Source organism: Chelonus insularis, unplaced genomic scaffold, assembly GCF_013357705.1.
Source record: "Chelonus insularis isolate UGA/USDA-ARS -01 unplaced genomic scaffold, ASM1335770v1 contig_146_pilon, whole genome shotgun sequence".
Lineage (NCBI taxonomy): Eukaryota > Metazoa > Arthropoda > Insecta > Hymenoptera > Braconidae > Chelonus > Chelonus insularis.
The window spans coordinates 749,705-768,786 of NW_023276387.1; the positions used below are offsets into that span (position 1 = coordinate 749,705).

At 28.9% G+C, this 19,082-nt stretch overlaps 4 protein-coding genes across 7 annotated transcripts; 2 read left to right on the forward strand and 2 right to left on the reverse strand.

The window, feature by feature from the left end:
• Positions 1 to 1,878: 1,878 nt before the first annotated feature.
• Positions 1,879 to 3,812, reverse strand: LOC118063761 (potassium/sodium hyperpolarization-activated cyclic nucleotide-gated channel 1-like). The gene is made up of 4 exons (XM_035077914.1): positions 3,756 to 3,812; positions 3,416 to 3,648; positions 3,176 to 3,340; positions 1,879 to 3,096 (listed from the first exon to the last, which is right to left on the reverse strand). The coding sequence occupies exons 1-4, from the start codon at positions 3,810 to 3,812 to the stop codon at positions 1,914 to 1,916; spliced, it is 1,638 nt and encodes a 545-aa protein (XP_034933805.1). The 3' UTR covers positions 1,879 to 1,913.
• A 107-nt stretch (positions 3,813 to 3,919) lies between these two features.
• Positions 3,920 to 6,054, forward strand: LOC118063705 (zinc finger protein 2-like). Its single transcript, XM_035077828.1, has 3 exons — positions 3,920 to 4,207; positions 4,379 to 4,609; positions 4,681 to 6,054. Exons 2-3 carry the CDS (start codon positions 4,379 to 4,381, stop codon positions 5,575 to 5,577), a joined length of 1,128 nt encoding a protein of 375 aa, XP_034933719.1. The 5' UTR covers positions 3,920 to 4,207; the 3' UTR covers positions 5,578 to 6,054.
• A 2,037-nt stretch (positions 6,055 to 8,091) lies between these two features.
• On the forward strand, positions 8,092 to 13,897 carry LOC118063703 (monocarboxylate transporter 9-like). The gene is made up of 5 exons (XM_035077822.1): positions 8,092 to 8,384; positions 11,025 to 11,344; positions 11,577 to 11,703; positions 11,839 to 12,018; positions 12,146 to 13,897. Exons 2-5 carry the CDS (start codon positions 11,131 to 11,133, stop codon positions 13,476 to 13,478), a joined length of 1,854 nt encoding a protein of 617 aa, XP_034933713.1. The 5' UTR covers positions 8,092 to 8,384; positions 11,025 to 11,130; the 3' UTR covers positions 13,479 to 13,897.
• A 628-nt stretch (positions 13,898 to 14,525) lies between these two features.
• Positions 14,526 to 18,378, reverse strand: RSG7 (Regulator of G-protein signaling 7). Of its 4 annotated transcripts, XM_035077827.1 has the most exons (13): positions 17,872 to 18,378; positions 17,093 to 17,355; positions 16,834 to 16,981; positions 16,397 to 16,552; positions 16,096 to 16,319; positions 15,969 to 16,037; positions 15,805 to 15,902; positions 15,615 to 15,728; positions 15,428 to 15,553; positions 15,150 to 15,336; positions 14,900 to 14,992; positions 14,662 to 14,794; positions 14,526 to 14,588 (listed from the first exon to the last, which is right to left on the reverse strand). In XM_035077827.1, exons 2-12 carry the CDS (start codon positions 17,324 to 17,326, stop codon positions 14,726 to 14,728), a joined length of 1,518 nt encoding a protein of 505 aa, XP_034933718.1. In that variant the 5' UTR covers positions 17,327 to 17,355; positions 17,872 to 18,378; the 3' UTR covers positions 14,526 to 14,588; positions 14,662 to 14,725. The 4 variants fall into 4 exon arrangements, with proteins under 4 accessions (XP_034933718.1, XP_034933715.1, XP_034933714.1 ...); XM_035077824.1 differs by having other exon boundaries at positions 15,805 to 16,037; positions 17,592 to 18,378; XM_035077823.1 differs by having other exon boundaries at positions 15,805 to 16,037; positions 17,872 to 18,377.
• Between the last annotated feature and the right edge of the window lie 704 nt (positions 18,379 to 19,082).

Here is a 19,082-nt window from a genome sequence, read left to right on the forward strand (position 1 = left end):
AAAAAAATTGATCATTTAGTTAGCTAAAGAGAAAAACAATTTAGGAGATAAAAAAAAAAAGCTTAGCAGACAGAAGGCGATGTGAGTTTATTAATTAAAAGTGTCGTGAGTTGTGCAAATCATGCATCGACGATAGTGGTATGCATTTAAACTATGCATCAGTAGCGATGAATGCTTTAACGCTGTAGAGATAATCGTGTACGCCCAGGGTGAGTTATAACGTTTACAAGATGAATTGCAGAAACTGCTCCTTTGATGGCTGGAGGGATTCGCGCGCTCGTTAGTCCATTCGTGCAATCGTTTCTCTGTGAAAATGCATATAATTTTGGGTTAATATAGCAACAAACAAAAAAACAAAAAAATTAAAATACCAAAATAATAAAAATGAATATAAGAAAATAATAGTAAGGCAATAATAATAAAAATACAAATGCTTACACGCACAACAATTCCCCAAGCGATAAACGACGATTTGAGTCAGACACACAATGACGTTTAATGTTGCGTGACGAGAGATGATGGTACGCGTGGTGATGCGTCACGGGTGTCACCCGTAGGGCAATACTGATACTCCCATAGACATGAGTATATAGCTAACCACAATAGGAGTAAAGTGCCGCATCATTGCACCCTACATCATTAACAAGCCTTGTTGACACTTGTGTCATGTATTTTATAACGACTAAAATAGATAAATAGTTATCAAATTCTTTCAATTAAATCAAATATAGGTACTTACTAAATCTTTCATCTTCTATGATTGATTGCTTTCATTTTTACTATCCAAACTTTCAGCTAAGATATTAAAAAATCACTAGATGTGATCTAGGGAATTTTTTTAAATTGGCCAAAATTTTAAAAAACACTATTTCAAGATTTTTAAAAATCACTAAAAAATCTGGGGATATTTTTACTTCAATAAAAATAATTAAACAATCAGTAATTATTCAGATGTCGATATAAAAAAAATTAAAGTCAGAATGATAGAATAGGAAATGACAGGGAGAATAGTGGATAAAGATAACTGAGTGGGAGGAAGAAGAGTAAAAAGGGTGAGAGAGGGTTGAGAGGGTGGAAGGAAGAGAGTACCAGTAAAGAGTGAGACGGTAAACCGGTAGCCCGCAGAGTATCGACCGGTTTCTTGAGAGTCGTACATGAAAGAGTAAAAGAGAAGAACATAAGTATTGAGAGAGATGAAAATAGATCGGGGTTGCCGACAGTCTGCTGCTCTTTTCTTATATAATCCAATCAATGTGTCTATTAACTATCATTAAATTTATTCCATTTATTTATTTGCTAGTAGTGTGTTGGACTAGATAAATAAACGAGTGTAACTAATGGAGATGTTGGGAAAGAGAATGATTACTGGTATATATGTAAAATGTAATCATTTTCAACGACATTTGTCGGCAAAATTCCATGGGGTGTGGCCATGTAGTAAACATAGCTATAGTCACCCAAGAGTGGTGTTCACGTTGTATTGCTGATTTGCGGAGTGCAGACTGTGAGGCTAATAACAATAGGTCGTTGAAAGAGAGTAGGGAGTGAGTAGAGAGGGAGTAGTGATGTTGAAGCTACCAAGCAGGCGCATCGCCAGCCCATTACAATGTCCAGCCCTCTCATTGTCATCCCAGACGTTCATGCGCACTAAACGTATTGTTTTCACTCCTTTCAACCTACCACCAACCAGGTAAAACTTGTTAATCATTGTACTTACATCAATCAACAGCACTGGCGCCATCAATTCATCTCATCATACAGCTCATCTCTTGATAGTCTTGATGGTTCCACTTGATAGTTCATCATTCAGATCAACATTAGATTGGCTGAAACAGTAGCTGATTGCCTCCAAGACATCCCCAATCTGATAATCAAAATTCCTCATCAACATGCAGCGACATCTAGATGATGTATCAACGTGCATCAATGATCTTAGTCTTCTCATGTCTCTCAATCGCAATATTTTTAATTCTCTCCCATAGCATAGGGTATGGATAAATAGTCCTCATAAAATCACTTCTTTCTAATCGATATAATTCACAAGTCTCCACTGCTATTGCTGTTGCGACCCTGACCTCAGGCATCACCAAAGCAATCTCACCAAAATATGCACCATCTTCCAAGTGACAAATTTCCTTTCCTGAGTCTGTATAAATAGCTACTGTACCAGTTGCTATAAAATACATACAATCTCCTGGTTCTTTAGCTCTCACGATCACATCATTTGTCAAAAATACCTCAGACTTTAATTGACCAACAATTCGGGTCAACAATGATACTGGTAAGTTATGAAAAATCTCAACATGCTCCACCAATTTCCGGCACAAATGCATACGAATTTCTTGACGCATCTGTGCTGATAGAGTATTAAGTATCTCAGACTCTCTGAAAAATTTATGCTGATATTTAAATTCATAATAAGTCAAGAACCGTTGTTGGACAACTCTTGGTAACTGTTTATGTCTCATATATTGCTTTAGTTGAGCAATAATAGCTTGATACTTGAGTTTCGAACTATTGTCAGCTTTAAAAAGCCGCATGGCTTGACTAACGATGTAACATGACACCAACACACAAACAGCTTGCATTGCAACCGCAGTGTATTGATCTTCATCAAAGACTGTCTCAGAAACGCCTGATCTTGTTAAAATTGTAATCGTGCGAACGAGGCAATGCCAGTAGCAAATATCATCCTTTTGTTTCCACAAGTTATTAGTATTAATCCATGACAATTCACTAGGTTGTTTTATTGTTGATAATGATGCTGATGCTATTGGTACTATCCAGGAGATGCATGCCAACCAGTGGAGGATGATCATCAATAATGGAATGAAACTGATCATGCCAAAGTATCCTCTGGGTAACTCATACATTTCAGCTATTCTGATGATGTAAGAGTGAGTTGATGGTAGTCGGAATATATGGACAAGGCTTGCCACCTCGCGAGCTACTATCCAATCGTTCCAAGCACGTAGAAAGAATAGATCTGTTGGTAGTGAACCAATAACATCAGGGATAAATGTATCATGTAGGATATAATTACGGGAAATTTTTTTTCTATTCATTTCTACGGTTCCTCTAGATTTGTTAAAATATCTGTAAAACAAAAAATATTTATTCCATCAGACTGCTGAGTATCAGGATGATGATATCATTGAAAAATTAATGACATTACCCTGTCATAAAGTTTAGAATAATGTCAATGAAGCATATTAGAAGTAATATATTCTTTGTTATTGTCCAGTATCTAAGGGTCCTGGTGATGTCGAAAGCAGCTTGATAAGGGACATAGAGTAGGCTTGTTATTGACATGATGAAAATAAAAAAGTCCCACCAACGTCTGTGGATTTAAATTGAATAAATAAAAATAATGATGGGAATTTTTTAGAGAAATGTTTTTAAAAAAAATGCTTACCTAAAGACGCTGAAAGGGTGTATAACCTCAGTGTCATGCAGCAAATGTCGTTTTTTTTCATAAACAATAGCACTACGATTTTTTAAATAACCCAAAGCACGAGGATTGTACATAGATGCCATAAAAAATCGTCGTGAAATCCGTAAAAATTGTTCCCATCGTGTTTTACAAGGGAAACTATAAATTTTCTCGACATTTAAATCCAACTCGCACTCGTGATCCATCAATCTTAACTGCAATAAACAGAAAAAATAAATGAATAATGTTATTTTCAAAAAAAATGTAAACAACGAAATTTACTTTATCTTATGTATGCAAGCAAGGCAGTGGTGAAGTCTACTTTACCATTACCGTCGGTAATATTGCCGATATGTCGGTATATTGGATAAATAGTCATCTTGATTATCAACAAAATTATAACGCATGCGTAGATGTTATTTATGCGCCAAGAAGATGCGCAAAGAATTATATCTTGTATTTTTTTTATCTTACGATCTTTTTCTCTTTCTCCTTCTCTCTTTTTTCGTATGAGATTGTTGACACTTTTCCACCCATTCATTCACTTAAGTAATGGAGATATCATTTTGTAAATCTCAAAATATTTTACGTATTTACATTTAATTATTTTAAAATAATTAACAACATAATATTACTTAATATTAAGTATTAACTAAACAAAAGTATCGTTCAAGATAACCAATGTACGACAATGTGATAAGTAACCTATAATATTTGGCATCGAACAGTCACACAAAGTGAGAGCTGTGGAGTTAAAAAAATTCGTAAAACAATGTAAGTATCATTATAACATTATAATCATCAATAATAATAGTTTTATAATAACCTATATTAATTTTAATAACAAATATTTATCATTAAAATCATATAAAAATTATTTTGAGTTATTTTTCCTTTTTTTTTGTTCGTTTTCATTTTTTTTGTTCTTATTATTTTTTTCCACAGATGTTTAGTCTTATACCTATTAAACAAGAATATTCCGGTGTAGAAGAAGAGAATACAGGACCAAATGGTTTACAGAGTCATCCGGAATATCCATTATTTACACATCAGGACGTGGAGTACATGTATCGACAATTGCCCCAATTCTGGAATCAATCACAGCTACAATCAGCATCCAATTCAGCTGATTCATCAAAAAATAGTCCTCAAGTTCATCAAAACGTATCACAAACAGTAAGAATAAATAAATTATTATAAAATAATTGACAAAAATATTATTGTTACCTTAAATAAAATGATTTTAGCATCCAGAAAGGCCTGTAACAAGTACCAGTTTCATGCAGGAAGGTGTATTTCACGGTCAAAATGACGGAAAGTCACGTGATAGTCAATGTTTACCAGAAAATTCCCAATTGATGTTAAATCCAATGATTCAGCAGCAACAGGTTGCTCTGAATCATTCCTTTCCACTGATCAGGACACCAGTGGTACCAGTGAAGCAAACAGGTCCTGGTAGGCCACCAAAAACATCAGAATCATCACCAGTGAAGAAGCTCAAGTGTCAATGTGAAATTTGCTTCAAAGAGTTCGGCCACAAAAGTAATTTGTTCATTCACATGCGAACACACAATGGCGAAAGACCATACAAGTGTAGTCAGTGTGATAAATGTTTCACACATAGCGGCAATTTGGCAATACATATGCGCACACATAGCGGTGAACGTCCTTATGCCTGTCAGATATGTGGAAAAATGTTTAGCCATAGTGGTAATTTGTCAACACACTTACGTACTCATTCCGGTGTTAAACCTTATAAATGCAACATTTGTGGTAAAGAATTCCGACATAGCGGAAATTTATCTATACATGAGCGAATTCATTCTGGTATAAAGCCATTTCAGTGTAAAGTTTGTGGCAAAGAATTTTATCATAGTGGTAACTTGACAACCCATATGAAAAAACATCCATTATCTGGTAATAATGTTGAAGAATCAATTGAAGTTGATCAACAACAAATTTTAGAACAAAGAATTGATATTGGTGATGATCCTATCAGATTGGATACTAGTGTTGGCTCAAGCCCATCTTGTCCAACTATCCAAGTCACCAATCCACCATCAATGTCTTCATCATCATCAGACTCAGTTCAAGATGAACGTGATGATGGTAAATCATGCTCGTTTGTGCCGCCAACGAGTTAGAATTTTCATTAAATCTTGATGATTTACCTAATAAAAGAAAAAAAAACAAGGAAAAGCTGTGAATACTAGAGATTATAAAGATGGAACACTTCATTACGCTGAATAATATAAAATGTTTAAAAAAAAAAGGGTATATTGAAAAAAAAATAGATGTGTATGGGAAATAGAATCTCTTATTGAAGACAAAAAAATATGAATAAAAACCGTACTTAAGTAATATTGATTAAGATGAAAATAAATGAATATTACTGAAAACTTATTTTAATTATATATTGTTAGCTGATATTATTGCTAAGGTGGTTGTCAAATGAATTGTCACAAAACTTTTTTTATTATTATCCCTTTCACTTTTAAAGAATAATGACAATGATAAATTGTATATTAAGAGTATCTTTTTTGTTAAAAAAAAAAATGAATATAAAAATGTGAAGATCAATTTTTGCCTCAATTTATGTGCAACTAATAAATCTTTATACTTAGAAGTTGTGTTTTCACTTAGAACTTTCTCACAAATAAACTAAAAATCATCTTCAATGATTAAAGATGATTAATTTATAACCATTATTATTTTTCCATCAAATATCTAGTGTTTTTTAACAATAGATAAAAATAAATTCTAAATATTTATCTCAATAATTTTTCTATTTCTCTATATACAAAAAAAATCTATTTAACACGATTTAATTAATCATTGAAGAATGAAATATTTTTTTAATTAATAAAAAATGTCTCTAGCATATTAAATACCTTTGAGTATCTACCAAAATCGGTGCTAAGCATCATTTCAATTGAATCTCAAAAACTTCTATAATTTTAATTTATATTGCAAATAATATGCAAGACAAAATTTTTTAATTTTGTTCATCTTCTAATTCTTCAATGATTAGTAAAAATTCAGTTGTCTGTTGCTAATTATTTCTAAAAAATTATTTTATTAAAATAAATAAAAAGTACAGTTCTAATAATAACTCTCGAAAAAAGGAGTATTTCTAAAAAGCAATTTAAATTTGAAAAAAAGACAATTCTAACAATTGTACGGTCTGTGTTTATTATTAGAAAACACTGTACATTGACGTATAATTTCCTCGGCTGCAAATAGGTCTACCAGTGAGTGCCTGAATGATTACAGAGTACAGGTGGTAACAAGAAATGCAGGTAACACACCTATAACCAGTAAGCTGATGCACTCATCATTGAGTCTGCTCACACATTTCTCCCATGACCGAAGAAGAAGAAGAACACGAAGAAGAATAAGAAGAAGGAGCTTGTATGAGCTATTTTCATCCAACCAGTTTGCTCTTATCCTCAGCAAAAAAATAGTCACAAATAGAAATGGCGCCGCCGGAAGAAAGAGATGAAAATAAAGTGATAAATCAAATAGATACCATTTTTATGGTTTAAAAAAAATTTAAACAATTTACAAATAATGCAACTAAGTGATATATATTATTTATTTAAAAAAAAAAAAAACTGCAAAAAAATTAATTTTTAATTAAAAATGAAATGTGATTACCTAAAAATACTTGAAAGGTTGTGATCCTCTTCTGCAACTTGTATTGCGTGATATATCTTATAATACCTTTTCTTTTTCCATTTCTTCTTCTTCTTCGTATTCTTTTTCATCTGACTCCATAATCTACTACCAAGAGCCAAGCATAAAGGCTAACGTACGCTAAAGAAAAACCGTTTTATTGTACTTAAAAAAATCGTTTATTTCTTGGCATGCTTGGAAACATTTAAATTATTGGCATATTATCAGCAACTAAATTATCATTTATTTAAATTTTTCATCAGCAACTTTACATTATCATTTATTTTTTGTTTTAAATTAAATTAAAAAATTTTTTGTGCATCTCTAAATTAGGAAATAATATCTTTGATGTTTCTGAATGTTTTAGCATAAAAAAATAATTGACATTAAAATTTTTTAGAAAACTATATCAAGTTACTGATGAAGTAAATTACCAGTTATTTTACTAACAATTTCTATTCACTAAAAAAAAAAAAAAAATTAAAGGGGGGAGAAAAAAGCAGAAATCCTAGATGTATTTATAGCACAGAGCAATTTATTTTTAACAAAATAAAAAATCAACTGGAGAAAATAGACACTATAAATGACCGTAATATTAGCGTAGTAAAATAACCGGTTAAAAGGTGGCAATTTAACCATAATTTTTTTCACCTTAAAATGTTTTTTTAATTTTTTCTCTCCCCCCCCTCTCTCCCCCATTTATGATACTTATTTCATTAAATAGAGAGTTAAATTTAGAATACATATATTTCACATAGGTATTGGCTACCATTGACCTCAAAAAAAAAAATATATATATATATATATAACGCGTTGAAAAATAAGAGCACAAAGAGAAAAGATGAAGAATAAAAAATGATAAATAAAAGATAAAGAGTACTAGAATGTAAAGAAGAAAAAGATGATGAGGTGAGGGAGGAGAAGGAGATGATGGTGGTGGTGGAGGAGGAGGAGGAGGTGGAGTAGGAGAAGTATAAGAGCGAGGAAGTAAGAACGAGACCAAATAAGTATAGTTGAGAGAGGTAAGCAGACGAAGAGGACGTAGGGTACAAGATGGAACAAGTTCTGACCCTCAGGAGGAGTTGAGAGTCTCGTCGTTGACCAGGCCCCAAGTATTTGCCAGTGGTCTTTACTCTCCTCGACCGACTCCCAGTTGTGATCGTTTCTGGATCCGTCTGCCTACCAACACCAACATCCAACCATCAGGACTCTAAAGGACCACTTGATCCTTTTACATATATTTTTTTACGTCCACTTCTTGTTTCATTCTCTGCAGGTCAGTATATAAATACACTTGTCTATGACTTTCTCTATTTTATTCTTGCATAAGTTGTTTATCTGTTAGACGTTCAGAGATATTTTTTATTATTATTATTATTATTTATTAACAAAAAAAAAAAAAAATAACAAAAATTGAAGAATTTATTTTTGTTTTATTTAATTTTTTTTTGTGTTTTATGTTGATGTCAATGCATTTGATTAATTTTCCTGCTAAATTGTCTTTTATTCTAATCTTTACATAATCATAATACGAAATTGGATAATATCCCGGAAGCTCTGACTTGTAATTGTCAATTTGTTTATAACTCATAAATCTTAGACGAATTTATTTTTCTTCCAAGTTTTTTTTTTTTTCTAACCTTAGAAATTTAGATTTAAATATCAATTTTCAATGTAACAAAGGAAAATCCTTTGCAATTAAAATATTTTAATTTATTGAAATTAATAGAACAATAATATTTAAACAATTTTTAAAATTACTACTATGCTCATTACTTAGTTAGTAAACAATTATTTATAAAACAATAAATTCTTAAAAGCAATTTCTTGCTATGTTTTATTGCAAAATAAAATCTAAACTATTTGTTGAATTTAATCCAAACAATTTTTTATAGCTAAAGAATGTTGTGGAAAAAAAATTATAAAATCCTAGTGACATTATTGAATGTCAAATTTTGATTAAAAAAATTATTACAAACTAAAGTAATAATTTCTTCCTCTAGAAAAAAGAGTTGGGCAATAAAAATAATCAACTTTTTTTTCACCACCATTAATCCTAGTCATTATAAAGGATAGTATTAAATAATTAAATGAGCAACGAAAAGGAAAAAAAAAAATTAAATTGATGGAAAATGTTTGAAATCAAGGACGTTTTTCCTTGTGAAAGCCAATAGAGTCTATCAACATACTACTACCATACCAAGAAGGCAATGGCTAATATACTTGTGTCTAATAAGGACGGTTGTTTTATACACTTATATGTATATATATCTATGAATATATTTATCTTAGAATAAATCTTTATAATAAAAGGTATATAACTTATAATTATCACGTAAAGAGACTTTACTGTCTTACTGACGACTATGAAAAAATGACAATTATGAAGGTGACGATGATTTCATTGTAAATATTATTATAACACATTTATAAGTCTATTAATATAACGTTATATTTCATAGTTATTTTATCACGATTGCTTATTATTTATGCTATATTGACATTGAAAGCCGTTAGGATTTTATAAACAATTACTTTTGTAATTGTTTCAAAGCTTAAAATAAATCAAAACAAGCTTTTAATTATTTTAAAGTGCTCAACATTTAATATTTAATGTTTATAAACTAAAAAAAAAAAATTATTGAGCTATAGTTAATGAATAATTTGAATAAATTATTATTTGAGAAAGATTAAAAAAAATAAAAAACAATTAAAAGTAACCATGTAAAAAAATACTTCTTTGAAATCAAAAAAAGAAACAATGGTATTAATTATATTTAATTAATAAGTTCCTTCTCTGATCAACTATTCGTGATGATAATTTTTTTATAATAATTCTATAATTAATCAAAATTACAAACAAATTCTAGAAAAATCTTATTCCACAATTTAAGAACATTTTAAAAACGGAATAGTCTTTGTATTGAAGTGTTTCAAATAAATGTTGGAATATTTTTATTCTAAAAAATTGAAAAAAAGAAAATAGTTAAATACTAAGTGTTAATAATGATCAACAAAAAAAATATTAAGCAATTTTAATTCCCGAATAATTGATTAAGTATTTAATAATTTTAATACTCAAATTACGAATTACAAAAGTAAATTTGTATACAAATTTAAATTATCAATTACTTGGGCATTCAATCATTTGGGGAAAAAATTTTTTTAATTATTAATTAATTAGTAATTTCATAAGAATAAAATAGAGATTTTTTTTTTTTTTTTTGATAATTTCACAACATAATCACACAAGTAATAGAATAATGTTGGAATATGTGTATCAATGATTTAATTTATGTTTTAATGATAAATTATGTGTTTCAAAGTTCACAAATATATTCTGATGATTAAACATAATTCCCATCAACACCAACATTTTAAAAACAAAACAGTCTTTACACTAAAATATTTAGAATAAAAGTAAAAATATTTTCATTTAAATTTTCATTCAAGAATATTAAAAAAAAAAAAAAATAGTTGTTAATTGATGAGTGTTAATAAACACTATTGGTACCATGAGTATTAGTAAGTATTAATTATTTATTCAAACGTGCTAATAACATTCTGACTCTAAAAAAAAATTTAAAAAAAAAAATCAACCAAGAGTAGAGCAATCTAAATTGAAGCGTAATTCAATCACTCAAACTCTCAAGACCTTCCTCCAGGTATTTAATGATTATAATACTATGAAAAGATAAAATATTTGAATAAACCTCACGCATGTATACGCAATATATTCTTCCGTGTGTTTTTATCGTATCAATAATTACCAGTGAGGCGCCAGAGTATTTTGTAGACTGTAAAAAATATTACAACAGTTACGTTATAAGTATTTGAATAAGAAACATTAAAAAGAGTTAACATTTTAATAAAGTATGTCTTTTTTATGATTAAAAGTTTATTTTAATCCTTCCAGGAGTCTAAAAAAAGCCACAACAACACGTGAAGGGGAGTCCAAGTTAAGTAGTGAAGATAAAAGAAGAAATTGTGAAGAAATAAAAAGACATAAAGATTGGAAAAGAATGACCGCGAAAGTAAGAAAAACAAAACTGGTTCCACCGGACGGTGGATGGGGATGGGTCGTCCTCATCTCTGCCCTTGTAGTCAACTTCCTTATCCCTGGTACAGTCAAGTCCTTTGGAGTCCTCTTTGTTGAATTTCTTCAAGTATTTAAAGCATCACCAACTGCTGCTTCATGGATGCCAGCACTTTGTTATTTTCTCTATAGTTCTCTAGGTATAATATTACACTTACTTTTTTTTTTTGTTTATCAATTATTTATCATACACTTTATGTAATACTTGTCTTCAATTGATAATTCATGCAAAAAAGCAACCTTTCATTGGAATCACTTCGCAGAATTACTCTTAGTCATCTCTTTTGTTTTTTTATCCAACCAATTAATTATGAAAAATACTTTGTCATACTTTTTTTTCTTCTTTTTAAAATGATAATTAATTTTTTACAGGTCCTTTATCGAGTGTGTTATCCATTAAATGGTCATACAAAACAGTTACATTAATTGGGGGTGCTTTTGCAGCATCAGGAATGATGCTGAGTTGTTTTGCAACATCAGTATCCTATTTATATGTCAGGTAGGATTATTTTAAAAATATCACTTTTAATTTAATTGTTTTTTGTCTTAAGTCTTCCTGCTGTTGAATTCAAATTGATCATTATTTTAATTTAAAGGTTTTACTTTCTTCATTGATGAATTATTTTCATTACAGTTATGGATTAATGGTAGGTATAGGAGCTGGATTGACTTTTCCCCCAACTATCTACATCGTCACAGCATATTTTGAACGACTCCGAGGTTTTGCTAATGGCCTCTGTATATCTGGTAGCGCAATTGGTACTATTGTTTTACCTCCATTTCTTCAATATCTACTCAACCACTTTGGTCATAGGTAAAGAAAAAAAAATACTAAATTCACACCATTATAATAACTCCCTAATGGCAAATTAATAAAAAGATTAATCATTCCAATTTTTCATTCATCAATAATACATTCATTTCTTGTTTCATACTTACAGAGGAGCAGTACTCATCATGGGAGCAATAACACTAAATACACTAGTGTGTGGACTGCTTTATCATCCGGTGAGTGAACATATGAAAGAAGTGGTTATAGAAGGAATTGACAATGAAGCGTTGACATTAGATGAGACTCCAGGAGATGAAAAAGCTCTAGATAATAAAGAGAAAAATGAGAAAAATTTATCTAATGAAGCTGATGATGAAAAAGATGTTGATTTTAATCAGAAGAATGAGGATCATCTTTCAGAGTTGTCAAAGTATCTGGAGAAGACATTAAATCAACCAACTCTAAATATTATTGATGAGAAATGTGAAATAAATGAAGAGAAATCAGAAAATTCACCAAAAGTTGATGAAAATAATGATAAAGCTGAAATAGTAGCTGAACAAATAACAATAAATAATAAAATAATTCATGAAAATATTGTGGAGAAAAGAGAGAAGAGTTTAAAAAATACTGAAGATGATCCAGAAGCTGGTAGATCAACAGTCAGTAGAACTAACTCAAGAAAAAGTGTAAAAAATTTCCATCTATCACGACAGCATTCAATAGTATCAGACATGGGTCCAATAGCATTGAGTCCTAGGATGAATGTTCCAGGAGTATTTCGTCGATTATTTAAAACTCCAAAAAAGTCGAAAAAGAAGATCAGCAAATCAGAGTCAAGGGATGAAAAATTTACTCGAGAGAATTCAACCACCAGCGAGGATTCAACCAAAAAATTTTTTGATTTAAGCGTATTAAAAGATCCAATTTACCTGGTGATCTTGATCTCCAACTCGACATCAGCAATCAGCAACACCAACTTCATGATCCTGCTTCCTTCTTACGCCATAGCTGAAGGCTTTGATAAAAACATGTCAGCTCTATTGCTATCAATAGTATCAGCACTTGATTTGGTAGGCAGAATTGGTGGTGCTTCACTATCAGACATTGATTTTATACCAAAGTATTATTATTTCGTTTGTGGTCTTGGATTAAGTGGTATTGCTTTAGCACTACTACCAATGGCATCAAGCTACTTAATGCTTTCATTCTTCTGTGCATTATTTGGATTAGCATCAGGAATGTACATCGGTATCACAACAGTTATCTTGGCTGATATGCTAGGCACTGAGAAACTTAGTTCTTCATATGGGATATCATTATTTGTCAATGGTGTACTTCAGTTGGTTGGTCCACCAGCATGTGGTGCCATTTTTGAATCAGTTGGTTCGTATAAACCAATTTTCTTTGCTTTTGGTATCATCTTGATCCTCGGTACTGCCTTGTGGGCTGCTGTGCCGCTCATCAATCGAAACAGAAAGAATGTTGATGTGGATGCTTGATGTTAATTTGATTAACTTTGATAATTATTCTAAAGTTTAAATGAAATTATCAGAAATTCTTTTTTACTACTTACTTGATTAGTTAAATTTTATTTTCATCATTAGTCCAGTCAACAAACTTGATATTAAACATTTATTCATCTTCATTATCCATTAATTGTTTCTAAATAATCCTAGGAATATTTCAATCATGCTGAATAATCCTGATTTATTGACTTTGATGACTGGACTATACATAGTATGTTTATAATACCTCGAATTTAGTCGATAGTAGCGCATTTTGATCATTCCATTTTTATTTTTTAATGCCCTAATTAGCACCTTAATGTAAATAATTAATCATAATATCACATTAGACATGAAATTTAGTTCTAATTTAATATCATACCTGAACAAAAACAAAAAAATTATTCCATTTGTTATAATACATTTTTATATCTAAAAAATATTTACATAAGTTAATCAAACTTATTATTTGGCATTGATATAAATTCTCATTAATTTTTTCATAATAATATCAATAATAATAATAAAAATAATTAATCTAGTCATAATTTATAAGTTAAAAAATGTACAAAACAAAGAATTTAAATCAAAGATATTAAATTTTTCATTTTTTTTTTTTTAAAACAAATAATAATAATCAAAAATGCTCAAAAAGATTTTTTTTGTTTTTCATTGCATATTAATTACTAATAATGAATTATTTAATTCAATTATTATTATTTTTTTTTTAATTACATTGAATTCATCTACGGCATTTACAAGAGACTCAAATAAGTTTTTATTATTATTATTCATTTTTATAATCTAGTATTTTTGAATGTATAACTATTATAAATACCTGACATTTAATTAATTAAATTAAGCTAATTAATTATAATTATCCATACAATTGCTCAATTCCTAGTTTTATATATACAATAATAACAATGATAATGTCAATGAGTAATTACAATTAATGATAATAATTATAATCAATAATCATTTAAATAACCGATTAATTTTGTCTATGAATTAATCATTCAATAATTAATCAGTTTAATCATTGTGAATAAATCCCACAATTATTGGATTCATGAAATCAATTGGAAATCATATCAATTCCACCTGGAAAAATATTTTATATTGTTTTAATTTAGATTTAAATGTAAACGATTAAAAACACATTTCCTTTTCTTACAATTAATTGAAGTAAATTGTTTTTTCTTTATTTCCATCACTTCAATCCCACATCTTTTGACATCCTAGAGTCCTGTGGGGTCTCTACGACTACCACCAAATGACACAATGCTTCTTAAACCTTTGACTGATGTCTAAAATTTAAAAATAAATCGAAGAATCTTCATTATTGATATATAAATCTGCATCAAGTTTATTAAAAAAAAAAAATTATGTTGGATAAATTGTGTGATATTTACTTTCTTCTTTGATCCATTTAAAAAGTCCTTGTACATTTCAGAACGCAGATATCGAGAGTAACTATCACTTTTCATCAAATGATAGACGTGTGCCTAAAAGAATATCAGACTTTTTATTAATGAAAAAAAAAACAATTAAAGAATGATAAAGACGAGGTTGGAAGAATTAAATAAATGAATTTCATTTAGTCCAGTCAATAGAGCCTTAACTTTACCAATATTCAATTTTATTCCAAGACCTTCAACTTACAGCAGCAACATCAAAAGACCAACGATCGGATTTTTCTAAATTTTTTTTAGTGATCTCATACGAACGAGAATCAACATTGATAGGACAGCTAGCATCAGGCCCAAGGAATTCATTCCAAATATCATTAACACCAATTTTAACATCTTTCTGTGGTAATGTCTTCAAGTTCTGTACTGCATCCCAGAACCTAAAACAATTAAAAATTATTTAATCCATCAATCAATAAACCCTAGAGTCTCCAAGACCCAAAGAATCATCAAAGTAAATCAAGAACTAACTTGAGATTCTCTCCACTGAATTCTTTATCCAAAAATTTAACAAACTGATCTCGACCAATAGGATCTTGCAGGAGTTCTTTCAAACTGAAAGCCCATCTCTTAACTCTCCTCACAGATATTTCTTTGCTAAAAAAAATCAATACCATCAGTTAGGAAGAAAGAAGGTCCAATCATAATAAATTCTTACGCCAATTTATCTTGCTCCCATAACTCAGGGCTATCAGAGATCCAAGGATTACTGAATTCTGGTTGAGTAAAAAGTGGATCATACTCGATATACTGTTCAAAGTATCCAATGAGTCTAATTAAAAATAAATGATAAATTAAACGTATCTTTTTGAGTTGTTCATAAGTGTGTGATCAATCAAATAACTTACGCTTCAGCAACTTTGGACAGTTTGATGTTTCTTCTATCAAGTCTCTGCTGTAGTAAATCAATTTCCTTTCGTAGTGCCTCAATGGATGGATTCGTATCCTGTACATTAGTATGTGTGGGTGATATTCTTCCACAATCAACACCAATTTGAAGATGTTTACTTGCCTTAACATTTGATTTATTGTTTCTGCATGCCTTCTTTATGTCCAGTTCTGTTGTGTTAACACATCCAGGCTATAAAAAATTAATTAATATAACTTTTATAATTATTTTTGTTGATAATAATAATCACCATTGGTCTGTGTACATCCCAAAAAGCTCGCTCTTGACTATCAAGAATCTTCCTTTCCAATTTGTCTCGTTTTTTATCAACCTTACTCTGTGCTTCAGCTTGCATAAAAATAAATTCCCATTTTCTTGAAAACATCTTCTGGAGTCTTGCTAGATTTTCAGCCTCATAATCCGCCAATTCCAGTCGTGTTTTATTTTGCATCGTTCGTTTACATAAGTAAACAGCTATAAATAAATAATAATAATAAATTTATTTATCCTAGATTCGTTTTTTTTATTTTATTTATTTTTTTATTCTTTACCATAATCAGTATTTTCTGGTTCCCAGCAATTCGATGGCCAGAAATAGGGTGTTTGGAATCGATAAAATGTATTATCATTTTTTACAGTAAGGCAGTGATCATCAATTGGAAATAAATAGCCATGGGAAGCCATCAGGTGTGCCATTCTCAGTGATTCTATATAATATATTGTATATTAGTTTTTTTTTGTTATGTTATTATTTACACTAGGGTCCTACTGAATTTTATTTGAACTTTGAATGAAACATCAACATTTTGAATAGTTCAAAATAAATTATAATAGCTAGAGATGATTGTAAAGAATTGGTCTTGAATAAAAAAAAATAGAGCATCATGATTGATCATTATTTAGACATCTTAAATAATAATTTATAATTATAAACAAATAATTATTTCCATCAGCATCCTTTAATAATAAATCATTAAAACATAATCACCTTGCTCATCAATTTCCATATTTTTCATAATCCATGCAATTAAATCAGTACCAGTAAAAACCGACGGAATTTTAGTCATAAATGTCTTGACAGTTTTAACAGGAACACCATCATTTTCATCCAACATTTTTTCTATTATCGTTTCCATCTAAAAAAAGATAACATTAAAAATAAATTCTATTGTTAAAAGTAGGATTAAAGTAGCTCTTAGAATAATAAAGTTTAATGAAATTATAAATAAATGATATTTAATAATGACCTTTTTATAAACAAGATAATTAGGACTATCCTCAGTACAACTGGCATTTATTTTAGTCTTTGATGATGTTTCATTAGTTGATGATACTTTAACTTTCGTCATTGTTTTATCTTCTTTCGTTTGTAGACTATTTTTATCATCATTCTTATCATCTCCATTAGCTTTTTTCAAGCTTACTTCACCATCAACTGATTTCCGCCTACTGGCTGATTTTTCCGAGCTCATAGTGACCATATCGCTAAGAGAGTTGGATCATTGCCCTTCTAAATCATTCAGAAAACATAAAACAAAAAAATCTTTAAATCTTTTTTCAACAATAAACAACATCCCCTAGATGTCATAAATAAAGAATTATTTTAAATCAATATTTTTATTTTTGTTTTAATAATTTATTGATTAATTAATCAATTGTATTCAATTAATGCATCAAAGTGTTTAACTTTTGAAAAACGATCGTTATAAAATTGAGTAAGAAAAGGGTATGATAAGTATTGATTACCAGACTTTTCTCCTCTTTCCTCTTATTCACTCACTCCTCTTTATTGTCTTCCGTCTTCTCTTTTATATATCAACATCAATTCATGTTTATAAACACACTCATACATCAATAATTGACCACAATTATTTATCGGAAATGAGTAATAAACATTTTAAAAATATTTATTATCATCAACGGATATGAATAAAGTTATTCTTAGTAATGGCAAAATATTTTACATTATTTATCATGTAAATCAATTTTATGTGGTTTCAGAAAATTCAAAAGTGACAATGTTTACCATCAATTCATTGTTGACATTAACCCTCAAGTATTTGAATATTACTCACTTTCACTTCACACTTGTTTACAATATTTTTTTTTCTTTCACTCTATTTATAAACAATACAAAATAAATATTATCCTTGGTTACTTTTTTTTTCTTTTTATTATTATCGGCCAGGATCTCTGACATGTAAACTGAACGTGCGCATCACGACTGACTGAAGGCTACTGATTTCAATCAAATGCGACTGCGTACAAATTTTATTATAAATTAAAAATCAAAAGAACAATTTTTAAATGTTAACAATAAAATAAAAGCACTATTTTCAATAATAAAATAAATAATTAGAAATAAAAAAAATATTTTAAAAAGAATAAGATTAAAATTTCTGTGTTGATCTTCTATGCCGACAGTCGGCAAGCCAGTTTTATTGGCGGGCAAATTAATTCTACGATTTAAAAAAAATTATTTAATATAAAAAAATAATATGAATGAATATAAATGACATTAAATTTTATCAGCTGAATCAAATATTTATTTATTCATAAAGCATATTATTAATAGTTAGATTATATTTAAAATTAAGTAATAATAGATTTTTTTTTTTAGTGACAATGTTAATAATAATAATAAGAAAAAAAACTATTATTATTATTGTTACGATTGTTTGTTTGTTTTGTTTTTTTATTTGTATATTTAATGTATATTTAATATTTACACCATTGTTCATTCATTCATATATTATTTATAACATTTTTCAAATCAACAATCAACACACTTATTTATGAATTTTACGCCAATAACAATTTTTTTTAAATTTCTTCTTTCATCTTACACACTTACTAAAAATTTACCTTTTTTTTTAAACTTTTTCTTTTGTCTTTTTTCAAAATTCAGTCATGCTTATGTACATAAAAAGATCTATGATTATTATTATTATTATTATTATTTTCCATTTATTTTTACAATATTTTTATTTTTTTAATTTCTATTAAACTTCGTAGATAGTACTATAGGATGCCGGGAATGAGATCGTAAAAATAAAATATTTATACATTTGTATATATATATATATAATATGTATCTCTTTTTATACAATAAAATTTTTTTTTTCTTTATATCATAATTAATTTAGAAAAAAAGAAGAAAATAGATTTAAAATATGAATTAAAAATTTTGTATAACTAAAAATAAATTTTCAAATTTCCTACAATAAAAATTCCAAA

Bases quoted from the DNA above. Each gene is read 5' to 3' on its own strand.
- LOC118063761 (XM_035077914.1), bottom strand. From the start codon at position 3,812: ATGACTATTTATCCAATATACCGACATATCGGCAATATTACCGACGGT. The intron at 3,649-3,755 runs GTAGACTTCACC...TGTTTATTGCAG, and splicing joins TTACCGACGGTAATGGTAAA to TTAAGATTGATGGATCACGA. The intron at 3,097-3,175 runs GTAATGTCATTA...TTTGTTTTACAG, and splicing joins ATTCTAAACTTTATGACAGG to ATATTTTAACAAATCTAGAG.
- LOC118063705 (XM_035077828.1), top strand. From the start codon at position 4,379: ATGTTTAGTCTTATACCTATTAAACAAGAATATTCCGGTGTAGAAGAA. The intron at 4,610-4,680 runs GTAAGAATAAAT...AAATGATTTTAG, and splicing joins ATCAAAACGTATCACAAACA to CATCCAGAAAGGCCTGTAAC.
- LOC118063703 (XM_035077822.1), top strand. From the start codon at position 11,131: ATGACCGCGAAAGTAAGAAAAACAAAACTGGTTCCACCGGACGGTGGA. The intron at 11,704-11,838 runs GTAGGATTATTT...TTTTCATTACAG, and splicing joins GTATCCTATTTATATGTCAG to TTATGGATTAATGGTAGGTA. The intron at 12,019-12,145 runs GTAAAGAAAAAA...TCATACTTACAG, and splicing joins CTCAACCACTTTGGTCATAG to AGGAGCAGTACTCATCATGG.
- RSG7 (XM_035077824.1), bottom strand. From the start codon at position 17,326: ATGGTCACTATGAGCTCGGAAAAATCAGCCAGTAGGCGGAAATCAGTT. The intron at 16,982-17,092 runs GTCATTATTAAA...ATCTTTTTTTAG, and splicing joins ATTATCTTGTTTATAAAAAG to ATGGAAACGATAATAGAAAA. The intron at 14,993-15,149 runs GTAAGTTGAAGG...ATATTCTTTTAG, and splicing joins GGTCTTTTGATGTTGCTGCT to GCACACGTCTATCATTTGAT.